General features: G+C 31.8%; 6 protein-coding genes across 7 annotated transcripts; 4 read left to right on the top strand and 2 right to left on the bottom strand.

Moving 5' to 3' along the window:
- The first annotated feature begins 1,067 nt into the window (after positions 1-1,067).
- Positions 1,068-2,620, top strand: LOC124530279 (zinc finger matrin-type protein 2). Its single transcript, XM_047104354.1, has 3 exons — positions 1,068-1,324; positions 1,702-1,943; positions 2,261-2,620. Exons 1-3 carry the CDS (start codon positions 1,210-1,212, stop codon positions 2,498-2,500), a joined length of 597 nt encoding a protein of 198 aa, XP_046960310.1. The 5' UTR covers positions 1,068-1,209; the 3' UTR covers positions 2,501-2,620.
- A 941-nt stretch (positions 2,621-3,561) lies between these two features.
- LOC124530278 lies at positions 3,562-4,612 on the top strand. Its single transcript, XM_047104352.1, has 3 exons — positions 3,562-3,980; positions 4,060-4,078; positions 4,326-4,612. Exons 1-3 carry the CDS (start codon positions 3,795-3,797, stop codon positions 4,505-4,507), a joined length of 387 nt encoding a protein of 128 aa, XP_046960308.1. The 5' UTR covers positions 3,562-3,794; the 3' UTR covers positions 4,508-4,612.
- A 17-nt stretch (positions 4,613-4,629) lies between these two features.
- On the bottom strand, positions 4,630-5,558 carry LOC124530277. Its single transcript, XM_047104351.1, has one exon. It carries the CDS (start codon positions 5,317-5,319, stop codon positions 4,630-4,632), a length of 690 nt encoding a protein of 229 aa, XP_046960307.1. The 5' UTR covers positions 5,320-5,558.
- A 532-nt stretch (positions 5,559-6,090) lies between these two features.
- On the top strand, positions 6,091-12,731 carry LOC124530276 (putative zinc finger protein 840). 2 transcript variants are annotated; one of them, XM_047104350.1, is made up of 9 exons: positions 6,091-6,379; positions 6,482-6,567; positions 6,701-6,953; positions 7,256-7,334; positions 7,828-8,019; positions 8,445-8,592; positions 9,146-9,212; positions 9,423-9,566; positions 12,405-12,731. In XM_047104350.1, the coding sequence occupies exons 1-9, from the start codon at positions 6,275-6,277 to the stop codon at positions 12,678-12,680; spliced, it is 1,350 nt and encodes a 449-aa protein (XP_046960306.1). In that variant the 5' UTR covers positions 6,091-6,274; the 3' UTR covers positions 12,681-12,731. The 2 variants fall into 2 exon arrangements, with proteins under 2 accessions (XP_046960306.1, XP_046960305.1); XM_047104349.1 differs by having other exon boundaries at positions 6,091-6,385.
- A 5,424-nt stretch (positions 12,732-18,155) lies between these two features.
- LOC124530469 (prothoracicotropic hormone-like) lies at positions 18,156-20,493 on the top strand. Its single transcript, XM_047104649.1, has 4 exons — positions 18,156-18,175; positions 18,305-18,661; positions 19,256-19,300; positions 20,301-20,493. The coding sequence occupies exons 1-4, from the start codon at positions 18,173-18,175 to the stop codon at positions 20,436-20,438; spliced, it is 543 nt and encodes a 180-aa protein (XP_046960605.1). The 5' UTR covers positions 18,156-18,172; the 3' UTR covers positions 20,439-20,493.
- Positions 20,494-21,007: 514 nt separating this feature from the next.
- LOC124530403 (mucin-2-like) lies at positions 21,008-22,528 on the bottom strand. Its single transcript, XM_047104565.1, has 2 exons — positions 21,728-22,528; positions 21,008-21,619 (listed from the first exon to the last, which is right to left on the bottom strand). Exons 1-2 carry the CDS (start codon positions 22,504-22,506, stop codon positions 21,589-21,591), a joined length of 810 nt encoding a protein of 269 aa, XP_046960521.1. The 5' UTR covers positions 22,507-22,528; the 3' UTR covers positions 21,008-21,588.
- Between the last annotated feature and the right edge of the window lie 81 nt (positions 22,529-22,609).

Raw genomic sequence — 22,609 nt, 5'->3', positions numbered from 1 at the left:
ATTACATATTCATAAGAACACAGGCTTTGTCAAAATATGTTGGATAATACTTGTTTTCAACTGCAAACACTTAAGAAACATTTATAAAAGCGGAAAAATATAAAATCAAAAGTACGAACTCGATTTCTCAAGTACCTATGTACGAAAGAGTAGCCGACCTAGAAAACTGCTTTTACACAGTGAATATAGAAAATTTACATTTTAAAAAGGCAATTTTAGTAACTGCTTTTCATATTCAAAAGAAACAAATATTCGCAATTGCATTATTTTAACTTGCGTATTATATAGGTACTTTCTGTATTTACAACTAGCAAAACTATGAAAGATTAGCTTTCAATATCGTTATATGGAAATAATCGTTTTTGTAATTTAACTTTCAATTCGAAATATAAAATATTTCAATAAAATCGATTTGTGAAAAAATAAATAATAAGTTCTTTTTCCTGTGATTATTATTCATACTAAGTAAAAGTCTACAAATAAAGTCAAATTAATATTTTCATTTAGAATTTCTAAATAATCTAATGTCCGTGAAACATTTGAAATAATTTCATTTCTGAAACCGGTAAAATATTATTTGTATCCATAGCTTGGTATCCATATCCATATTTAGATCTGAAATTACATAACATCCATAACATCATAGTGGACATCCACAACACATACACTGTATATTGTATTTGTTGGTGAGTGAGATAATTTGCAATTTGTCTGTTGTATATTAACAAATCAGTATCTGCAAAAATACTAATACTAATTTCTGATACAAATTTAAACAAAGACCTTACCATTCATACTTTATAATTTCAAATTATTCAATTAATAAAATTGTATTCCATATTTCAGAAGTCGTTTTTAGGTAAAGACCGAAAAAAACTACCAAAATATAAAAGTCGCCAAATTTAACATTACTGAGACCGATAGTTTTTTCTATATACAATAAATATTATAATATACTGGAGTTCAATCTTAATGTACTTCCTCTCTCTTAATATGCTCTACTCTATGGCTACAAGTATATTACTAATCTGTGACCACAGATTAAACACTAAACAATCACTATGTACGTTATAATTGTGAATTTGTGACACAGTCACTGTCATACGTCAGATATCTGAGTAAATGTTTTAATATTGAGTCGGGAGCAAAAAGTAAACAATTTAATTTGTTAAGTTACACCTTTTCACTACAGAAACATAAGCGATCATCATGAGTTTGCGACCCGATGACCATCGACGGAAGTGGGATAAAGATGAATTCGAAAGAATTGCAGCTGAAAGATTAAAAGCGGAAATAGAAGAAGAAGAGAGATCTAAAAAGAAAGGTATGTGAAAAACAGAAGTTTGGTTTTCACTAATAACATTAATCAAAATTGATCGTTTTGTACTCCTTGCTTTATTTACTTCTCAGTTATCTTTAAATTACTGAACTCACCAAGAACGCAAAAGCCTTAGACCTTATTTCACAAATTAAAATAAAACTTCTAAAACGACATAGCAGATATTTAAAAATAATAACATAAAACAAATTACTTATATAGCATTCATCAGACAATGATCTAATAAACTATGTATATTAATTCTGGGTAATGCCACTGAAGAAATCCTCATTGAACATGAAAATCTTTCATATACTTATATATAATGTTATAATAAATGCCTGATAAAAAAAAATTGTTCATGAACACTTTATATTTTTCAGCTCCACCAATAAAAAGGGAATTACTGAAGCAACGTGATTATAAAGTTGATTTAGATTCAAAACTAGGCAAAAGTGTCGTTATTACGAAAAATACACCTACTTCACAGTCAGGGGGCTATTACTGCAATGTTTGTGATTGTGTTGTCAAAGACTCTATTAACTTTTTGGACCATATCAATGGAAAAAAACATCAAAGAAATCTTGGCATGTCCATGAAAATTGAAAGAAGTTCTTTAGATCAGGTAAAGCATAGATTAAATATATATTTTATTAGCTAACGAATCACGAAAAAACCTTAACACAATAATCAGGCACTATTTATAAATTATGATAGGGCCTTAATTTTCAATAAATTATTTAGGATTTTTTTATAATTTTAATGATACTAGTTTATTTTAGCCACATTTAAATGGCTTGCATTTACTTTGCTTACCAAACATTAGTTTGTATAATTTTTTTAATTATGTATTAGTATTTTATATAATTTAAAAAATTTTCCATTTTAAAGCAATATTTAACCCATAGCTTTTTATATACTTATTTAAACATGTATTGGCAGGTAAAAGCAAGGTTTGCTTCAAATAAACGTAAACTTGAGGAGAAAAAACATGAATATGAGCTTGACACCCGACTTAAAGAAGCAGCAGAGGAAGAAGCACGATTAAAGGAACTTCGTCGTGAACGGCGTCGGGATAAGAAACGCAAGCTTCAAGAAACTGAAGATCCAGAAGATGGACCCGCTCAATCTGAACTTGCTCAAATAATGGGTTTCTCTGGATTTGGAGCATCAAAAAAATAATATTCATATAATTGAACTGTTATTTATGTAACTACAATAAGACACTTCAGGAAGCATTTTGTAAAAACAATATTTGCCAAACATTAATGATTTTTAAATATAAATAAGATTAAGTTTTCATCTGAAAATTATGTTCTCATATCCATACCGAAGCTTATATCCCTGGCCATTCATCACTTAATACAGCTCTATTATAATACACAATAGATGTGAAATCTATTTTAAATAAAGGCATATATTTTTTCATATTACTCTAAAACAAGACTTAATAATTAAAAATAAAAACTGATTATTAGTACCAAGGTTTTTAATAGAATAAAATAAATTTCAACACAATAAATAATTTACTTTCTCTATTGTTTGTTTTTTTTTTAAATAATAAAATAAAAAAAAAACACATCACACATAGTTAATACTTAAAAAATATACAATATAAATAAATAAGTACCAATGAATAATTTACAAATACAATTAGTATTTAAAGCTCACATCAACCTAAAAAAAATGCTTACAGGAACTGATAGCAGTCTTATTATAAATCTGATACAATGATCTATACCTACATGTATTCTATGTGTGCCATCGTGTGGAACGAAGGTCGTTTCAACTCTAACATGCTACATGCATCTGATACAGTCGCTTATAAAAGTGCTAAAATAAGAAACGTAAAAATATACTATATCGATAACATAGGCGGACTGACAAATGGGTTAACTGATGTAGTTGGGTCCAAAGACAATGTTACTATAACAAGTACCTAATAATCATTTCTAATATCACTAATGTCATGTCCCTCGTATGTGTAGTTACACCGGCCGAAGTGGCTGACACACCCTCCAAGCTCCAAACAAGAACACAACGACACTTATTATTAAGTACCTACTGCTGAGCGGTAAAATGTTTGACGAGTAGGTGAAAAATGCCCCCTTACCCAACAAACGTGAAAATTAATAATTTTAGATATTATGTAGACCAACATTTCCTATAATATTTCAAATTCCATGTTTTTTTTTAAATAAATAAAATATTTAATACATGCTCAAGTCCCCAGTGAATATAGCTTTTATCAAAAATTAGATAGAAGTTAGGACTGGATTAAATTATAATACCAACTTAAATAATAGATAGATTGTTTTCCTAACGAAAGGAGCGTATTGAGATAAGAAAATTACCCTAACATCTATAAATGAATATAAGCGTGTTTTTATCGTCAGTAACCGGTGTAGCTAATTTAACAAAAGAACAAGCAAAAAGCAACGATTCGGTATTCATTTATTGTATGTAAGTACTATAAATGATTATAAGCCATGATTTTCCGCTACACCCAACCAGTACCACGCCTTGGTATAAAACGCAAGTTCAAAGTCATGCAGTTACTAATGTGGTAATTGAATCCAACGCCATGCGACATCATATAATTTATTTATCAGTATCTCTGGCTTTCTTATTTTTATTAATAGATTCTACATTACAAGACCAGGTATAAACAAATATTTTTTACATATAAAATTTTTTTAAATATTTTTGTACACTTAACTAATTTAGCTAATCATTTTCAGTCATCAGTTGATAAACCAAGTAAGTAAATACATCATCTACATCAATTTAATATTTAAAAAATAAAATTCTAACTCAATATCCTACATTTTTGGGATATTTTATTATGCACTTTAATTGTAGTACAAAATAAATAAATCATTGTATATATATCTATAAATTGACTTGCATAATTGTATCCTCTTTCTATTTCAAATTATAATTTGTTTTAAAATTTTATAATTTCAAACAATTTCTTTTGATACATAAATAATTTTTTTGCTTTCAGATTATCTTTTAAAGACAATTACTTTAATAAGAGAAAAACGACAGCTTGAAGATCTCGAAGATGATGAATACCCGACACCATCAACACAAGAAACAGGAGAAGAATCTGGATTTTGGGATAAAGTAGTAAAAGTAGCCCTAAGATTATTCAATAAATTTATTGAATGGTTAAATTCATCTTAAAAAAAAAGTTGTATAATTTATTAATTAAATATATATAAGTGCTACTACTATTTTTTATTAAATTAACATTTAGTATATAAAAATACTAGAACAAACAGATTTTGCTCGAAATAAATTAATTCTTATGATGTATGTGAAGAAGATTTTAAATAGTTTTCAGGTATATTCAGTGGATTGTAGTTTTTTTGTGAGGCTAAATGTCGCAGAATTGACAATTCATTATCTTCAGTTGGCTTTGTTAACACGTTCATGTTTTTTTCGGAAATATTTATTGATTGTAGGATCTGTTTATATGCTGTGCTTCTAATAAAGGCTTTACTAGTAAGTGCTGTTTCTACTATACATTTATCAAACATAGCCATCGTCAGTTTGTCATGTGGTATAGGCTTGCCTTCCAAAGCATCGGCAAGCATATAATATATTTTCTTGAAATCAAACTTATTCGTGCAGACAGCTGGTGGTTTGTCTTCAAAGTCTGCTATAATTCGTAAGGCAGTAGCTGTCTCAGTTTGTAGATCTTCAAATCCATAAGATTCAATTAAGAATTTTGCCCAGCTAGCTAAAGGTATTGTTGGAAGACTGTTACATTTCTTTGATTTTTTTTCTTGCATTTTTGGATGTACGAGTGCCTTATTCTTGTAATATTCTATAGCTCCTTTGACTTCATCTTCACTTTTGTTAACAAAACATTCGATTATTTCCTTTGTGTTATGTAATCCATGCTCTTTCAAGGCCTGCAATAATTGAAACTTATCTTCTTTTGTCCACCCTTTTAAAGAGTCATTTTTGTCAATAATCGGCGGAAATTCCATTTTTAGGAAAATCACTACTGAATGTTGCTTGATAATATATAACTAGAAAATATACTAAGCCGGATTTCAATGATTATATTTATGAATATTCATTATTTTATTAGTCAAATCACCATAATAAAGAACTAAGAGCTTAATTCTAACTAAAAATAACAAATAAACGTAAAAGTAACGTGAAGTGCGAACGGTGAAATTTAAAAACTTCAAGGTTGAACCTGACGGCTGACAGTGATATTGTCAATCAGACATATGTAGAGATGTGACATGCTAGTTTTATTATGTATCTACTGCTGAGTTTTATGAGTACAAGTGTATTAAGATCCAATTTGATCTTTTATAAAAATCAATACTTTACTTATGAATGTTACGTATTTAAAAAATATATTTCCCACAAATTAAATGCACGTAAAACATTGATATGTTAAAAAGTTTTCAATGTAACACTAGAAATACCATTGTATATCTCGTTTTAAGGATCTCCGACAAGAATACACATATACGAGTACATTACATAATGCAATAATGTTTAGAACGTGTGAACACTATTTTAAAACTAAGACATCACATCGCGCATATGAAATATTTACTAGATTGAATTAAAAATTTATAAAATTATTGTGCTACGAACACATAGGACGATTACAAAGATTGAGAACCAAAATTAGAAGAAAGATAAATAAAATTTTCGATGATGCTAAAATATAAAAATAATATCATGGCTTATAGTATCGATAAATACCGAACATCCTTATTGTTTGTCAATACATAACATCAAATTGTCATAATCTTTTTAGTTTTAATTTTTATTTATTAAACAATATAATTTAACTGATAATCGTGCATTTTTTAATAAAGCGTGCAACATAAATATTTAAAGAGCAAGTTTTTTTTAACGAGAAGCAATATATTATCGAAGTATCTAACCGCTATTTAATGCTTAATAATTTTCTATAAAATGACTTCTTGTAGAATATGCTTAGAAAACCAAGAAATATTGTATCCTTTAAATGATAGTGATAGCGGTGTAAATTGTGCTTCAATGATAGCATCTATCTCAAATGTAAAGGCATGGATATTATTATGCATACTTACTTACTGTTAAATAAATATAAATTAATGAGACAGCTTAAATAAGTACCAAAATATATTTAACATTTTTTAGATTGCGAAAGGGAGTACTGATATGATATGCCAGTCATGCCGCAAAAAACTTGAAGATTTCTATGATTTCAAACTGTTGATTGAAAGGTGGGCCTTTAAATATTTCATATAACTCATAAATTGTTTTATTGTACTAATTCTCAACATTTATGAAGATAATCCAAAAAAAAATATATAATTAATTAAAGTGATTGTGCAGATGTAATTTTTCTCATTCCAGGTCTGATGTAAAGCTGAATAAAACTAAGAAAGTGTTAAAATTTAATTCTATAGATGAAGTTGGGCTTATGCTTGAAGTTGATAAAAAAGGTTTGAATACTGACTTCAATTGTAGTATTATTAAAAATGAAAGTGATAGTATCTATTATAATAATACTTTAATAAAACGATTAAATAAGGATAAAGAAAAAGAACCCCTACCAGTAGAAGACTTTTTGAAATCTGTGAAATATGAAAATGATGAGCATGACTATGTAAGTATTTTGCATATATTAAATGTTAACTGTTTGTGACAAGGGATATCTTAATTCAGACGGTTGGTAGCAACCTAACTGATGTTTAATATTAAATATGACTGGTAGTGACCACTTATAACACACATTTGCCTCTTTTCAATAAAAATTTTATCTATCCACATTTGAATACCCCCTGCAAATATTGTTTCATGATTTTAATTAATTCTAAAACTGGAGTATTGATAAATACCAAATAAATTTAACATACTTTTCATTATTCAGTAAAACATTAACAACATATGTATATTCTTAATTTACAGATGGAATTGTCAGAAAGTGATACAAGTTTGAAACATGAAGATTATAGAATCAAGAAGAAACAGAAAAGAAAAAGTAAAGGTGCAAATTTTTCACTCACCTGTTCTTAATTTTTATAAAATGTGACTGCTTGGTTAAAAAGATATTAACTACTATGATAATTGAATTTGACATGATCTGATACCTTGCTAAAAGATAGATGCTCACTGCAGACAGGTCTAAAGAGACTAGATAATTACCTAGGGTATATACCAACTTATTTAGTATACATACTTGCAGTACAGTATACAACAAAAGTGGTCTCTATTTTATCAGTCTCAAAATCTAATGCATAGTAGATGTGATATGACCAAAAAGAGTTTAAGTGTAGGACATTGTACTTGCCTCACAAAACATGGATCTATCAACATTGAATTTGTAAATATTGTCTAAATATTGAGATTTTTTTTAAAGAATAATTGTTTAGACGGCTATAATGTTATTTCAAACTTAGGATCTTCAATTCTTCAGTCTGAAACGATATAATCTAATAAAGGTACAGCTTATATAATACAATGTTTATTTTTTATTTAAGACAATGTTAAAAAAAGTATTTGTTTAAAACCAGTATATCGGAAAGATTTGAGATTAATAAAAACTAACATTCGAAAAACAAACAAACAACAAAGTAAAATCCAAGGCCAACCAAACACACTGAGAGAAGATATTTGTCCATACTGTGGGAAAAAGACTAAAGCTATAAAGAGTCATATATTACAGCATACAGGTGAATGATAATTGTTAAATTTTTATTTTTTATAATTAACAAATATAATTAATGAATAATTTGTTATTTAATTTTAAAATAATGAATTATGTAGATCTGTTTACTTACGAAGGCACGCTTTTATGCAAAATAGCTCCACAATATCGAGTCCTAGATTCGAGTAGGGCTTACGGAGTTTTAGGGATGCCCCCAGTCCGTCCGTCCATCCGGACAAGAAAGTAAGAAACATACAAACTAGATAATATCTGTTAATACAGGCTGTTTTTGTATCCGTGCCGTCTTCATTGATGAACAGTTTTATGCTATCATGATATAAAATAAAATATAATATTTATAGTAAAAACTACTATATTTTTCTTTCTGATTTGAAAAATAATTTTAACGATAGTTTTTTTAATGAATTGTGAATTACATGATTTTTTTAGCTGAAAGAAAGTTTAGCTGCAACAACTGTAACAGAAGCTTTTATACAAAACAAAAGCTAGAGTCGCATATGAAGACGCATTTTGTGGATCCAAAATTTAAGTGTGACCACTGCATTGCCAGTTTTTATTTTAAGGGAGCATTAGCGAGGTAGGATTTTTTATGTCATATGTGGACCATTCCATACATCGCCAATAGGCTATTGCCTATGAATAGCCTTGAGAACTGAACCTTGAAAAATGTTATGTTCCATATTGGGCATCATTCTTGTGAATGATGATGAATGATGGGTAATAGAAGTTTTTTTTTTAAGTTTATAGGCAAATGAATAGTAAGCTTGCCTCATAGAAAGTAAATATAAACACCTATGGACATCTGCAACACCTGGGGGCTTACAGGTGTGTTGGTTGATGGTTCCCAAGTTGTATAGGTTTAGGTCACAAAATTCGTTAGATTACAATCTCTCACGTCAGATTGTAAACTGTCGAAATATTGTGAACCGTGAAATATGATTTCTATAATATAATATGATTTCTTAACACGACATATAATGCATTAAGCATTATATGTCGTGTTAAATTAACTTATGTCGTGGTAAATTAAATGGTATTAAATTAACTTTCATAAATATTAAAACTTTTCTTTTACGTATAATTTAAATTGTATAGCCAATTTGTGTGTTTGAATCTTAATATTGTTTCAGACATATGGTAGCTCATACGGACATCAGAGAATTTACCTGTAAAATTTGCGAGAAAACCTTCAAATGGGTATGGTATTATTTTTAATTAATTATTTAATTAATTATCATAGCGAAGAAAAAATAAAATACTGTTTATAAGTCATCAGATTAAGTTCTAAATTATATTATAAATGCGAAAGTAATCTTGTTAGTTAATTAAGATTTCATGTCTTAACAACTCAATCGATCCAATAATTAAAATAATACAAAAGTAATTGTATTTTCGTATTTATTTTAGAAAAGTGGTCTACACCGACACATGCTCATACACAATTTTGCAAAGCGATTCAACTGTGAAATGTGCAAGATGTCTTTCGCTACAAAGTACGCGTTCCAACACCATTACCGCGTGCATACTGGAGAGAGACCTTACAAGTGCGAGGTACGTATACTCGCAAATTCCTGTCGTTATCCTATCTGTGTTGCAGAACTATCGATAAAATATCGATACATCAATAGCTCTTATAATGTACTATCATTATGTTTAATGTTAGGCAGTGTTATGATAATGCAGACGTTATCATAATAAAAAAAACTTATAATTGAGGATTGATGTCCTTCTTACTGATTACGGGCTTGAGGGACATTTTCAACCGAGCTAGCCAACAGTTTAAGATAGACCAAAATTCCTTTACTTTAAATACCTCGCGGCAATCTAACTCATTAGAGAATATATGCACAAGGATTAATGGTTTACCATACTTTCCAAGGCTGGCAGGAGTGACAGCTAAAAACTTATAACTATTGAGAATAACATGAAAATTAAATGATATGGAACCGTGGAAATGACGCGTTGGTGTAGAACCGCAGATCGGGATCACAATACTTTCATAACTAATCATAATCCCAATAAAAATAATCCTAAATTAATGTTTATTCCTCACAAGCTTGACATAAAATATACAAGAGCGGACTTACGTCTGTATGATTTTCATGAACATAAGTCATAACCACATAATTCTAGTAGGCTTGATACCGCGTCATGCTCATTAACAGTATGAAAATCGAGCAAGTCATTTTTCCCGGACCTGCGATGATGTCACTTAGACAATTTAGAGGTAATCACAACATTTAAACCTAGTCTATTTGTTGGAATAAACAAGCAACATCTGCGTCAAGTCACACAAATTCCCTTTAAAAAAAAAGGCGGGAGATTCGTGGCTCACACATTGAGATGGCGAATATAATTATTACGGTGTAATGTGATTATTGATGGTTATTTGTGTTGTAGACTAAATGTTTTTCTATTGTGGTAGATTGTTATTTTAAATTAAAGACAATTTATTTGGAGGTTAACCTACTTCCTACTTCTGGTTCTAAAAATATATATACTTGAACTAGATATATACTATATATATTTCCCCAGTCAGCATATTTATTACTTAAATAATAGAAATATCTCAGTTTTCTTGCCTGTCCTAACCTTACCCAGGATTAAAGTATGATTTGGATCATGCTTCTTTATCAAAGGTAGCCTGCTATCCTGATGCCACTAGTATTATCCTGTTAATACCCGTGGCGGCATTTGGACGTAGGTAAAGTACCGCGCGGTAACAAAAGCTACCTAATTACATATTATCTGCTTTGTGTCGCCATACAGCTAGGATGTCCATACGATGCGTAATTAATGACACAACTATTGTTTAACTGTACTTAGAACTTTATTAATCTTTATGTTACATGTTTTTTTTTCCTGTATGCTCGACCGAGAACAGCTAATGAATTTTCTTTAATAACTAATGACTGTATTCACTTAACTACATCTTATCATTTCACATTGAGTAGAGATGGCCCAGTGGTTAGAATGCATGCATCTTAACCGATGATTGCGGATTCAAACCCAGGCAAGCACCGCTGATTCATATGCTTAATTTGTCTTTATAATTCATCTCGTGCTGTGAAAGAAAACATCGTGAGGAAACCTGCATGTGACAAATTTCATAGAAATTCTGCCACATGTGTATTCCACCCACCCGCATTGGAACAGCGTGGTGGAATATGTTCCAAACCTTCTCCTCAAAGGGAGAGGAGGCCTTTAGCCCAGCAGTGGGAATTACAAGCTGTTGTTGTTGTTGTTGTTGTATCATTTCACTTCTATTAGTCATTCTATAAGAACAATTTTCTTTCTTTAAGTTTTCCTACTTCTGTTTATAAGCTAAACCTCTTTTCAACTTATTTACCAAATCTACCGCTTCTTTATATCGTAAATTATAGTCTTGATTTTTTTTTATATTTCTATTTATTTTGTCATATCATGTATTTGAACTTTAAGTCAAACCAGATCTTGGTTATGGCAGTCGGAGATACTAGATTTAATGCTTTATACTGACTCAACTGTTATGTGCAATATTTTCACTTAGTCAACAGTTGAATCAGTGCCGGAATGTGCTATTAATTATCGGTCAATTTGACAATCACAAATAGGTACTAACTAACTGTTAGACATGAACGTACATCTTTCCCTCTCAAACTTAACGACCGATGTCACGGCGAACCGATGTCACGGCGAACCGATACCACGAAATAGTGATCAAACAGAAACGGTTTTTACAAATGCAAGCAACGAGGAGGATATATATATATAAATAAATTTAAAAATGCGTTTTCAATGGATGACCATTTGCTTAATATTTGGACAGTTTTCGGGGGAAAAATAAAACATTTTTTCGTTGCATGTCAATTGATGGATGATTTCCGCAGTACACTTCAGTAAAAGAAAATATTTTAATACTACTATTCTTGGCTTTAAAATTCAATTGAGTTTAGTGTCTCAACTGTACCGATCAATCTCATTCGTGTCTTCTCCATCCTACGTGACATTGGCGAAATAATCTGTGCCCTGCCGGCACAACTAAACGCCATTAAACTAAGAATTTAATTGAATTGAAGAAAATATTATAAATAATATTTATGTGATGATATTTCGGTATAAAATAGAAATTGTCTTAGTTAGTCGCCCATTCTTCCATCCATCTGTCCATCCATATGGACAATGCTTATTGCATTGTTTACCAGATTTACCTGCTGGGAAGTGGTTACATCGCTCATTGATACTGCTAGATAAATAAATGATTATTGAAATTATTATTGCACCACTTATCGAGGGGTTAAAATCTGGTTTATGTAAGCTTCTTAAAGTTGGTTCACTCAATATATTATTGTGTTTTCTCAATGAATGAATTAAAATGTAATAATTGATATATGCTTTTTTTTCTTTCAGCTTTGTTCGCAGCCTTATAGTTATAAGCGAGACTTTAACAGGCACTGCCTAAAAAAACACGGTGTTTTGATTGACCGCAGACCCGTAACTGTAATGAACGAAGAGGTATTAAAGCAAGAACAAATATTGATGAAAGATCTTATTTTACGTTTGCATGGAATTAAAACAGAGAGAGAACCATTGGACTATTTTCAAGGGCCGCAAGGTGCATTGGCTTTCGCAAAAGCCGTCAAAGTAATGCAAAACAAAGAACTACTTGTTGATGTTAATTTATGAAACGTAACATTTTGAATGTTATGTTTAGTGTTATTAAAATGTTAAATTTAACAGTTGTTTTATTTATTGATGAGTTAAAGACAGACAATTTTCTTTATCCAACCTTCTCGTTTAGCCGTGATATATTATTAGATATAGACGCCCTCAGTAATGAGTTCATTTAATATTAAATTTCTTATATTTGATTATAAAAACTTACTTAAAAATAATGTCTAACTTTCTTTGCTTATTTTATAAGTATTTATGTTAGATTAGTATACATAACATTTTTTTCATTTCATTAAAAAAATTAACAACAAATAAGGAAATTTTATTGTTTTTATGACTATAGTATCCCGTCCCTATGTATCTTTAAAACAACGTAAAGGATTTTGATGCGTTTTAAAAAAAAAAAATCAATAGGTATGTTTCTATGCATAAAATATGCATTATATATTAAAGATTTCTAATGTGATGTCATGATGTCATAAATAAACACGGTTTTTGCTTAATTTTAAATAACTGGCTGAACCCTTCGTAATAGATCACACCTTCCAAGGTGTACAAAATAGTCCGCGATGGTATATGCCCATCTTTTAGGAATTGTCAAAAATATCCATTTTCATCCTTTACTTTTTACAAGAAATATTGGCTTACTTACGAAACTATTATATTAAGCAATACAGCATAATCATTAATCCTTATCCAATTAACCCTTTCACCGCCAGAGTCGGATTTATCCGACAAAACATTTCGAGCTCATTCCGCCTGAGTCGGATTTATCCGACGCAAAACCCTGTCTATTATGTATTCAATTTCTAAAGGTATTATGATGTTTTAGCCTAAAATATTTTTTTTTTCGAAAGTTTATCTATTCAACCTTTTATTTGGTCTTATAATTCACATTTACTATATCAAGAAACAAAATAAAATACTATTTCATTACGGTAAATTTACTAATATTATTCAGGAGAAAATGCATTGACTTCCAACCCCTGTGTCGTATTTATCCGACCGTAGTGATGAGACATAATGTTAAAAAATTATAAGATATGGAATATTTATTAACAAAAATATTGTATTAAAGACCAACTTAACGTGTTGTTTTTACTGTGTAAATATATATTTTTCTAAGAAATTAGCGATTTAGTTATTTCTGTATGGACAACTATAAATGCAAATTCCCATCCCTAGACTGTGTCCATTTTGCTAATATAGCCAGCGCCTGTGTCGGATAAACACGACCGTTCATGACGTCACAACCGTATGGAACTTTCAATTAGTGTTGCGCGTGTTTTTGTAATAGTTTTATATTTCTGTTTTAATTACCATGACGACTGCTGAATAATTAATACGGATTCTAGAAGGTGATGACAATGATGAATTTGTGTCAGACGAAGATTTTATTATTGATGAACAGTAATTATAATTTTTATTTTAGTTTTTTTAGTCTTATTTGCTTTTAGTTTTTAGTGTTACAAGCTACGGTTGTCACTTACCATCAGGTGAGCCCTACGCTTGTTTGTCGACTTAGATATATAAAAATTATAATAATAATTGTAATGTATCATTTTTTAAATTTTCATTCAGTAGTAGTAGTAGAGTATACTGTAGTAGGTAAGTATGTATGTAGTTGTTGGTTAACCAAGCTCGTAAATACAATATCATCATTATACCGAAATATCGACATCAACATAAAAAAATTTACCCACAACCCTATTTGTTGTAGGTATTACTTTATTGTTAAATGTGCCGGGGGCAATCGGTAAAAAGTCTGGCGGTGAAAGGGTTAAGTATCTTAAATACATTAAGCCTTAAATATAAATAAATATGGCCCTTTACAGCATGTAATTGAAATGTCATTCTGTAGTATATTTAGTATTAGCACCCGTACGAAGCCGGAGCTGGTTGCTAGCATTTACCTACCAAAACACCGAATAGTCGTTTAACTGAAACATCGACATATGTATAATTAAGTACGTTATGAATATTATTATTCGCAAATCAAGGACATTTCATTGATTTAAAACAATTATGATTATAAATTATTAATGATTAATCAATTTCTACATACACAATTAGTCTATCATATCTTAAATGTTGAACTGACTGATCAAAAAAAAGTAATAATTCATTTTATTTTATTTGTGACTAGCTATACCCGCCCGCTTCGCTGGGCATTAGTCGTAGAAAAATATTTTTTTAATTTTTAATTTTGTAATTAATTACTGATAGAATGTACAAATAATCAAGAAACATGCGAGATACTTCAGAATATGGTTAGATTAATTATCTCTAATTATACGATACGCATAAAATCTAACTCTTCGATGTCACAGAGCCAGTCGTGAGATTATTTTGATACAGTCCGAGATGATATCCATCTACTGCTCGCATAATCATAATAATTGTCATACGATTGATATTTTTCAGCGACACCTTGATTGTTTTTGTGTATTTTATGCTCTGCGTTCTATCTGCATTGATAATTACTTTGAATCATTTGTTTTTTCACTTTCTAGAGCAGTTTTAGGCATAATCCTAAATTTAGCGATTATTTCTCGCTTAGTTGTGGTACTGTACATGCATCGAAGATCAATTTTTTTCTACGTTGTCCGTGAAATAAATGTCTAGAGATTGGGGATTTTATTTAGATACTGGAAGAAGTGAACCAATCATGATACACTTTAAAGGTAGACGCGAAATTATTGTATTGTACAATATTTGTTGCTCCAAAAGATGTCATTTAAAAGCATGAATTGTAATATCTAATATACTGAAGGAAATATTTAGACTCCTTAATAGTTCCCGTCACGTAGGTAAGAAGAGGTTCTGGTGATTCAACCAGTTGTGGTAAATACATTTTACCAGTGGAGTAGCATATACCATCAGTTTATTTAGCGTGACAATATGGGCATACTATATTCATTGAACCAATGATCACATCGGGATTCATCTTGTTGTCATAACCTATATAGTAATTGAAGGCTGATTTATTAAGATTGGTTCTAGTTCTTGACTTAGTCTATTTTAATCGTTCATCATCCAGTCATTGGGCTTGTCAGGTTTATCAGTATCTCTCGATAAAGATGCTTGTTCGAAGATCTGGAACTTGATCATTCGTTGACTAACTGTTTTGGCAGCTCTTAAAGTAGAAATTCGGATTCTATTTGTTTCTAAACGTATTTCTTGTTGGTGTGTTGTTTCCGTAGCTCTTTTGGATGACGCTACGCATATATTGTTGATATTCCGATCTTCTATTTCTTCAATGGCATGGTGGTTTCAATTTATATAAATAAGTTGTTTTTTTTTGTTATGTGTCTTACGTTTACATTTTATACTAAAGATTCATTGTTATTGGAGTTATGAGTATACTTACCAATAATGATTATTATTTACTTTCTTATAATCAGAACAGCTAATCACTTCTTCCCATATATGTAATTTATAATAATTATCTCATTTTAAAATGACAATTATTATTGTTGTGGTTATTTTATGTTTATTGGCATATGACGGAAATTAAGTTAGTTGTTATGCTTTTTGAATAGATTTTCATTTTTTATTTCATATTTTATAATTATCGGTTGATCGGAATATAAGTGCATGGTGATACGCGTAAGGGCCATCTGTTGGTTATTTTTAATGATACGGATGAAATAATTACTTTCTCCATAAAACAATAGATAAACATACCAATTTTCATAATGATCGATCAAATAGTTTCTGAATTTATCGATGACACACATACAAAAACATCCTTTTGGCTATCTATATATACTTTTGTATGTATAGATCGCCTATGATTTGCGCAAGTAGGTTTTTTTCATGTTTTTCCTGTATGCCAATTTTTATAAAGATACAGACACACAAAAATTTCAAAAATGGAAAAAATTAAGTCAGCCAAAGAACACAGTTATGACGAATTACGACAAAAATAAGTGTACAGACAGACTCTAGAGATTTATATGATAGTATAGATTTAGTACTGACGTGCGATAGCTTTATTATTAGCGTATTTTATGTATAACTTTGGTGTTTCTATACCGATTTCTATGATTTTTTTTTATGGAATAGTTAATACTGTTAACTTTTGTAATTTGGGATGATTGAGAGTGTTATAATCGTAGGAATAGACAAATATAATCAGAAAGCCTCGAACTACTACGCTATTGGGAGTGACACGTGTTATTGTGAGTCAACCACAAAAGATAGACATAGGCTGTCATGGGATATTTTTTGTATAATTTTAGGGAGAACACTTTCGTAGTACGTGATTTCTGTATAGCTTTAACCATTAAGGCTAAACACGGGACGGAAGGTCAAAATATGGGGTAACTTCTCCCGTATTTCAGACATTTCCTTTCACTGCTCTGCTCCTATGGACTTTAACGTGATAAAAAGTATACTATAACCAGCTCAGGAGTATGAAAAATAATTGCACCAAGTTTCGTTAAAATCCGTCGAGTAGTTTTTGTTTCTATAACGGTTATATGGACAGACAGACAGACAGACAAAAATTTTACTGATTGCATTTTTGCCATCAGTATCGACCCCTGATCACCCCCTGATAGTTATTTTGTAAAAATATTTTATGTACAGAATTGACATCTCTACAGATTTATTATAAGTATAGATATAAATTAAAATAGACACAAATGACACAATGTTCATAGTTTTACAGTCGTATCTATATTTAACCATTCCATGATATACCTAATCCTTAATATTTTCAATAACAATAATTATGACGGTTTCACGGTAAATAAAAAAAATATATCTTTATTTAACCCATTGCGTATACAACATAAAGTTTTCTATGCTAGTCCCTTAGAGACAAATATGAAGTTGTAATCCTCTCGTACCAACTACAGCATTGTCAATTCGTTTAAACACTTGTATAACAGAGTTCTATATAGTATATTCAAAACTGTCAGCAAAAATTGTACTGCATAATAATGTTTTACATACTTGCTTGAAACCTTTTTGACACACGTAGCGCCTTCTGTTATAAGTTTTATGTACCTAAATCGGTATAGTCGTTTTTTCGGTAAGGAAACCAACAAAACGTCTTCTAATTTATTAAAATGAATGATTTAATTGACAAAGGTTGATATAGAAACATATATTTCATGTATTCATAATAAATTTCATAAATACACTATATATATTTGGTAACTTAGTATTCCGACTACAATTGCACATCCCGGCGTTAGAGGTACATACGTGCCTATGTCGATATCTATAGCAAATTCTGATATAAGCACGAGAAAAACTTGGAAGATAAAATCTCTCTTAAGTAAACCAAACAATATCAAGAAACAATAGCATATCGAGACAATGAAATGGTATCATTTAATACCTTTACTAAAATGCCAGTATCAATTACGATCAAGTTATTCGACACTAATGGACCTATTCAAACACCTTTCAATCAAATCATGGTATATAAAGTAGAGAAAATGAAATCTATGATCATTCCTGTAACAGCAGCAGTCAAGATATTTATAACCATGGTAGGGTTTACCCGTTTCTCATGACTTTATTCTTATTTGCTTTAATAATTTGTGTTAATTCGTAGTTTTCGTTAAAAACCCAAAAAAAATTACTCGTTTGTTGATTTAAAATTAAACGGATATTTGCAGATAAGATTATCACTTTTGCTGTTTCAAACATGTGCCGCTGCTCTGATCACTATACAACTATCAGTTCCAACACTTGCTTTCAAAAAGACATCCAATATTGATGAGTTTATGGTTCAAAATCAGAGAACCCGTATGAGACAAAACTATGTTCTACAAAGAGCTTTAAACAATGACATGGACGATGCTGAACTAGGAGTAACATATGTCACTGAGCCTTTCGACCCTAATGCTAATACTGAAGAATTACCAGCATTTATAGTAGACTACGCCAATATGATAAGAAACGATATTATTTTATTAGACAATTCCGTCGAAACAAGGACTAGGAGAGGAAATATTAAAAGGGAGCAATATGGTGTAAGTATACAGCTTAATCTTTACTTTTGATCGATTTGGTTACCGCCACGATACAAATGCAAAATAAAGATCTAGGTGTATATATCTATAATATTCAAAAACATTTTGTTTAATGTTTGGCCTAGCGGTTAACTCTTAAATAAACACTGTTTTGTACAATAAACCGTCATACAAACGATACTGGATATTTGTTGTCAATAAAGAACAAATATAGCGCAGTTGTCACCAAACATTTCTATGAATTTGAGGCGTTTCTGCTAATATTAGTGGTTCGTTTGTGTTTGTAAAAAAACACGAATTGTTGTAACTATATTGTCATTTATATAATAGTATATTGAGAATTTGTTACAAAATAATTTTGTGGAATGCAAAGTAATATTCTCACCTACTGTATTCTGTAGTCAGTTGGTGATGACAGAATTAGGGAGAAAATTATAGCGCAGAAAAACTTCTATGTAAGAATTTGTAAGACACAATTACTTAACGTATAATTGATGGCAATTTTATAATAGTTCAAATTGTTCACTAAACATAATTAACGGCAAAAGTGAAATAGTTTTTTTTGTTTTTAAATAAATTACATGTTTGTTTCAGCAAGGAGATGGAAAAGATATACCTTGTAGTTGTGAAGAGGAAACCGTAAGTATATATTAAAACCCTCATAAATTAATCATCTTTCAATCAATCTTTGATGTGTTATTTTAACGCTTTCATAATTTCTAGAAGAAACCGATTATTTTGGGTGACGATTATTTTCCTCGCTCCATCGAAACCAGAATCTGCAATAAAAGCCTATGCCCCTCACCCTATGGTTGCCACAAACGTTTTCATAACGTAAGTATTTAAATGTATTTTATTAAAATCATAAATGCGAAAGTACCCCTGTCTGTCTGACTCTCTTTCACGACCAAACCGATGAACCGAATTTGATGAAATTTGGTATGAAGCAAACTTGAAGTCTAGAAAAGGCCATAGGCTACTTTCTTTGCGGAACAACAACAATCAACATTCTAAAACGCGAGCGAAACCGCGGCGCCTACTAGTTTACTACTATACTCAGAGTCATCTCCAGCTATGCTGGGGTTCTTGTGCATGCGGTAATTTTCGTAAATTCTATGTAATTTGATTATATCATTTCTAACACGAAGAGCGCGTTTATAACTTTCAACTTTTAATATGGACTATCGTCACTAGCGTTTTGATAAATATTTTCGTTATTTTTTACAATTATGATCATATACATAGTAGTCAACGTGTTAGATAAATTATTGGTTCTTCAGGATGGTGGCTCTGGGTACGTGCCCTGTAGGCCCCTATGGTAGAGACGGTTACTATACCATATTAATTTGTAAAAACTTGAAAATATGCTATTAAAATGCATTTATGTGTCTATAAAATTACTGTATAAAGTATATTCCAAAACACTCTCAAATCGATTACAAGATTCACATATAATCCATTATGAAATCATTTGTATTGTTAAACATAAAACAAAATTTGCCGAATATAAAAATTATTAATTTCGTAATAAACTTATTGTTTCCCCAAGCCGAAAGGGCTTGAGGAAACAATAAGTTAAAATATATAGTAATGAATTTAAATGAAATATATTAATTGAAAATAACACTGTTTTTCACAGATAACTGTGTTAAAAAGAAAGCGTAACACTGACGAGGAATCTCAGGATGAACTACCCGATGATCTCATGAAGAGATGGGTCGCCGTGAAGAAACTCGTAACTGTCGGATGTATGTGCATTAGAGACTACACGGACTGAAATAACTATTGACAAAATTTAACGATCAGCTTATGGAAGATCACGTTCTAGAGAATCATGTTGACTGTGAAACATGTTAAAGTATTATATAATAAAACGATTAAAAATCTTAATTTTAATTAAGTCATCTCATAAAAATATTTATTAATACAATGATTTTGTATAAATATCAAAATATTGACTTAAAATTGATCTCTTTAGTTATGTCTATAGTTATAACATAATGACTATAAATTATACTGTGTTGTGCAAAAATGCACCAACCTACAGAACTATAAGAATAGTAAACGAAAAGAAAACCAAAGTCAATAAAATAAAATATTATATTGACACTAATTATTGTTTTTCTACTTTAAATCTCGACAACTTTTATTTGTGATTTTTATATTATTGTTATTGCATAATTTGTTGTTTTGGACACAATAGGATTAATTATGGTATTTAATAATTATTACGAAAAATGTTGTTGCATTTATTTAAGACGAAATATTTTTTTGTATATTACGTGGGAGCTGACAATAGAATTCAATTATGCATTGTTATTTAATAAATAATAAAAACAATTATTTAAACAGTTTATTCACTTTTTAAAAATATTTATAACTAATCAAAACTTTCATAAGTAAATTATAGTATTAAGGTTTTAAAATGAAATAAAAATTGACTTCTCATATTTTAAAACACAACCTTTGCAACGCCTTAAATTAATATTTATGTACATGTTGTTTAATATGGTCAAAATTATATACAAAGAAGAATAATAATGGGAGCCAGGATCATATTCACGCAATTATTCTTTCCTAAGTTATTTAAAAGTCCTAAAACATATATATTTAAGTGTTTCAGTATTCTCTCAACTTCTCTTTAACAATTGGATACACAAATGTAACCAATTAAATTATTGAAACCTCTTATGTAATCATATACATTTATCCTCTACTTAGGACTGCGCATAATTTCAGCTCAATTATCTTCTTATAAAATTGCTAAACTATAAAAATATATTTAACTACACTTTTATTATCGGATTAAAAACAAGTTCCTACATGGAAGTTTCAACATCACAGAAATATAGGTCACAAAAAATATGATATCCTTTTCATATGCACCGAACGTTGACCACGTTAGCTTTCCTCTCAGCACTTCAATTTTATTCACAAAACCGGTGGGCCGGGCGACGGGTCACGGGATACGGTATATCACGTGACCGGCGGTCGGGCGGGCCGGCCACTAGTGGGCACGCTACACGCTGTAAATTTTATTCACAAAACCGGTGGACCGGGCGACGGGTCACGTGATACGGTATATCACGTGACCGGCGGTCAGGCGGCCGGCCGCTAGTGCGCACGCTACACGCTGTAGTTCGCGGTGTGGTGCACGGTCTCGTGCGCGGCGGGCGTGGGCACGTCGCCGAGCTGCGGCATGATGTGCGCGATGGCCTCGCGTCGGGCGGGCCACTAGTGCGCACGCTACACGCTGTAGTCCGTGGTGTGGTGCACGGTCTCGTGCGCGGCGGGCGTGGGCACGTCGCCGAGCTGCGGCATGATGTGCGCGATGGCCTCGCGTCGGGCGGGCCACTAGTGCGCACGCTACACGCTGTAGTCCGTGGTGTGGTGCACGGTCTCGTGCGCGGCGGGCGTGGGCACGTCGCCGAGCTGCGGCATGATGTGCGCGATGGCCTCGCGTCGGGCGGGCCACTAGTGCGCACGCTACACGCTGTAGTCCGTGGTGTGGTGCACGGTCTCGTGCGCGGCGGGCGTGGGCACGTCGCCGAGCTGCGGCATGATGTGCGCGATGGCCTCGCGTCGGGCGGGCCACTAGTGCGCACGCTACACGCTGTAGTCCGTGGTGTGGTGCACGGTCTCGTGCGCGGCGGGCGTGGGCACGTCGCCGAGCTGCGGCATGATGTGCGCGATGGCCTCGCGTCGGGCGGGCCACTAGTGCGCACGCTACACGCTGTAGTCCGTGGTGTGGTGCACGGTCTCGTGCGCGGCGGGCGTGGGCACGTCGCCGAGCTGCGGCATGATGTGCGCGATGGCCTCGCGTCGGGCGGGCCACTAGTGCGCATGCTACACGCTGTAGTCCGTGGTGTGGTGCACGGTCTCGTGCGCGGCGGGCGTGGGCACGTCGCCGAGCTGCGGCATGATGTGCGCGATGGCCTCGCGTCGGGC

This window comes from Vanessa cardui, chromosome 6, assembly GCF_905220365.1.
Source record: "Vanessa cardui chromosome 6, ilVanCard2.1, whole genome shotgun sequence".
Taxonomy (NCBI): domain Eukaryota; kingdom Metazoa; phylum Arthropoda; class Insecta; order Lepidoptera; family Nymphalidae; genus Vanessa; species Vanessa cardui.
Note: the sequence above shows the minus strand (reverse complement) of the source record. Positions and strands in the feature narration are given on the sequence as shown.

Excerpts from the sequence above, each read along its gene's own strand:
- LOC124530279 (XM_047104354.1), top strand. The coding sequence starts at position 1,210 with ATGAGTTTGCGACCCGATGACCATCGACGGAAGTGGGATAAAGATGAA. Across the intron at positions 1,325-1,701 it reads AGAGAGATCTAAAAAGAAAG|CTCCACCAATAAAAAGGGAA; the intron begins GTATGTGAAAAA and ends TATATTTTTCAG. Across the intron at positions 1,944-2,260 it reads AAAGAAGTTCTTTAGATCAG|GTAAAAGCAAGGTTTGCTTC; the intron begins GTAAAGCATAGA and ends ATGTATTGGCAG.
- LOC124530403 (XM_047104565.1), bottom strand. The coding sequence starts at position 22,506 with ATGCGCACTAGTGGCCCGCCCGACGCGAGGCCATCGCGCACATCATGC. Across the intron at positions 21,620-21,727 it reads GATATACCGTATCACGTGAC|CCGTCGCCCGGCCCACCGGT; the intron begins CCGTCGCCCGGT and ends GTATCCCGTGAC.
- LOC124530278 (XM_047104352.1), top strand. The coding sequence starts at position 3,795 with ATGATTATAAGCCATGATTTTCCGCTACACCCAACCAGTACCACGCCT.
- LOC124530469 (XM_047104649.1), top strand. Across the intron at positions 18,662-19,255 it reads TTAAAAGGGAGCAATATGGT|CAAGGAGATGGAAAAGATAT; the intron begins GTAAGTATACAG and ends TGTTTGTTTCAG. Across the intron at positions 19,301-20,300 it reads GTAGTTGTGAAGAGGAAACC|ATAACTGTGTTAAAAAGAAA; the intron begins GTAAGTATATAT and ends TGTTTTTCACAG.
- LOC124530276 (XM_047104349.1), top strand. The coding sequence starts at position 6,275 with ATGACTTCTTGTAGAATATGCTTAGAAAACCAAGAAATATTGTATCCT. Across the intron at positions 6,386-6,481 it reads CATCTATCTCAAATGTAAAG|ATTGCGAAAGGGAGTACTGA; the intron begins GCATGGATATTA and ends AACATTTTTTAG. Across the intron at positions 8,020-8,444 it reads TCATATATTACAGCATACAG|CTGAAAGAAAGTTTAGCTGC; the intron begins GTGAATGATAAT and ends TGATTTTTTTAG.
- LOC124530277 (XM_047104351.1), bottom strand. The coding sequence starts at position 5,319 with ATGGAATTTCCGCCGATTATTGACAAAAATGACTCTTTAAAAGGGTGG.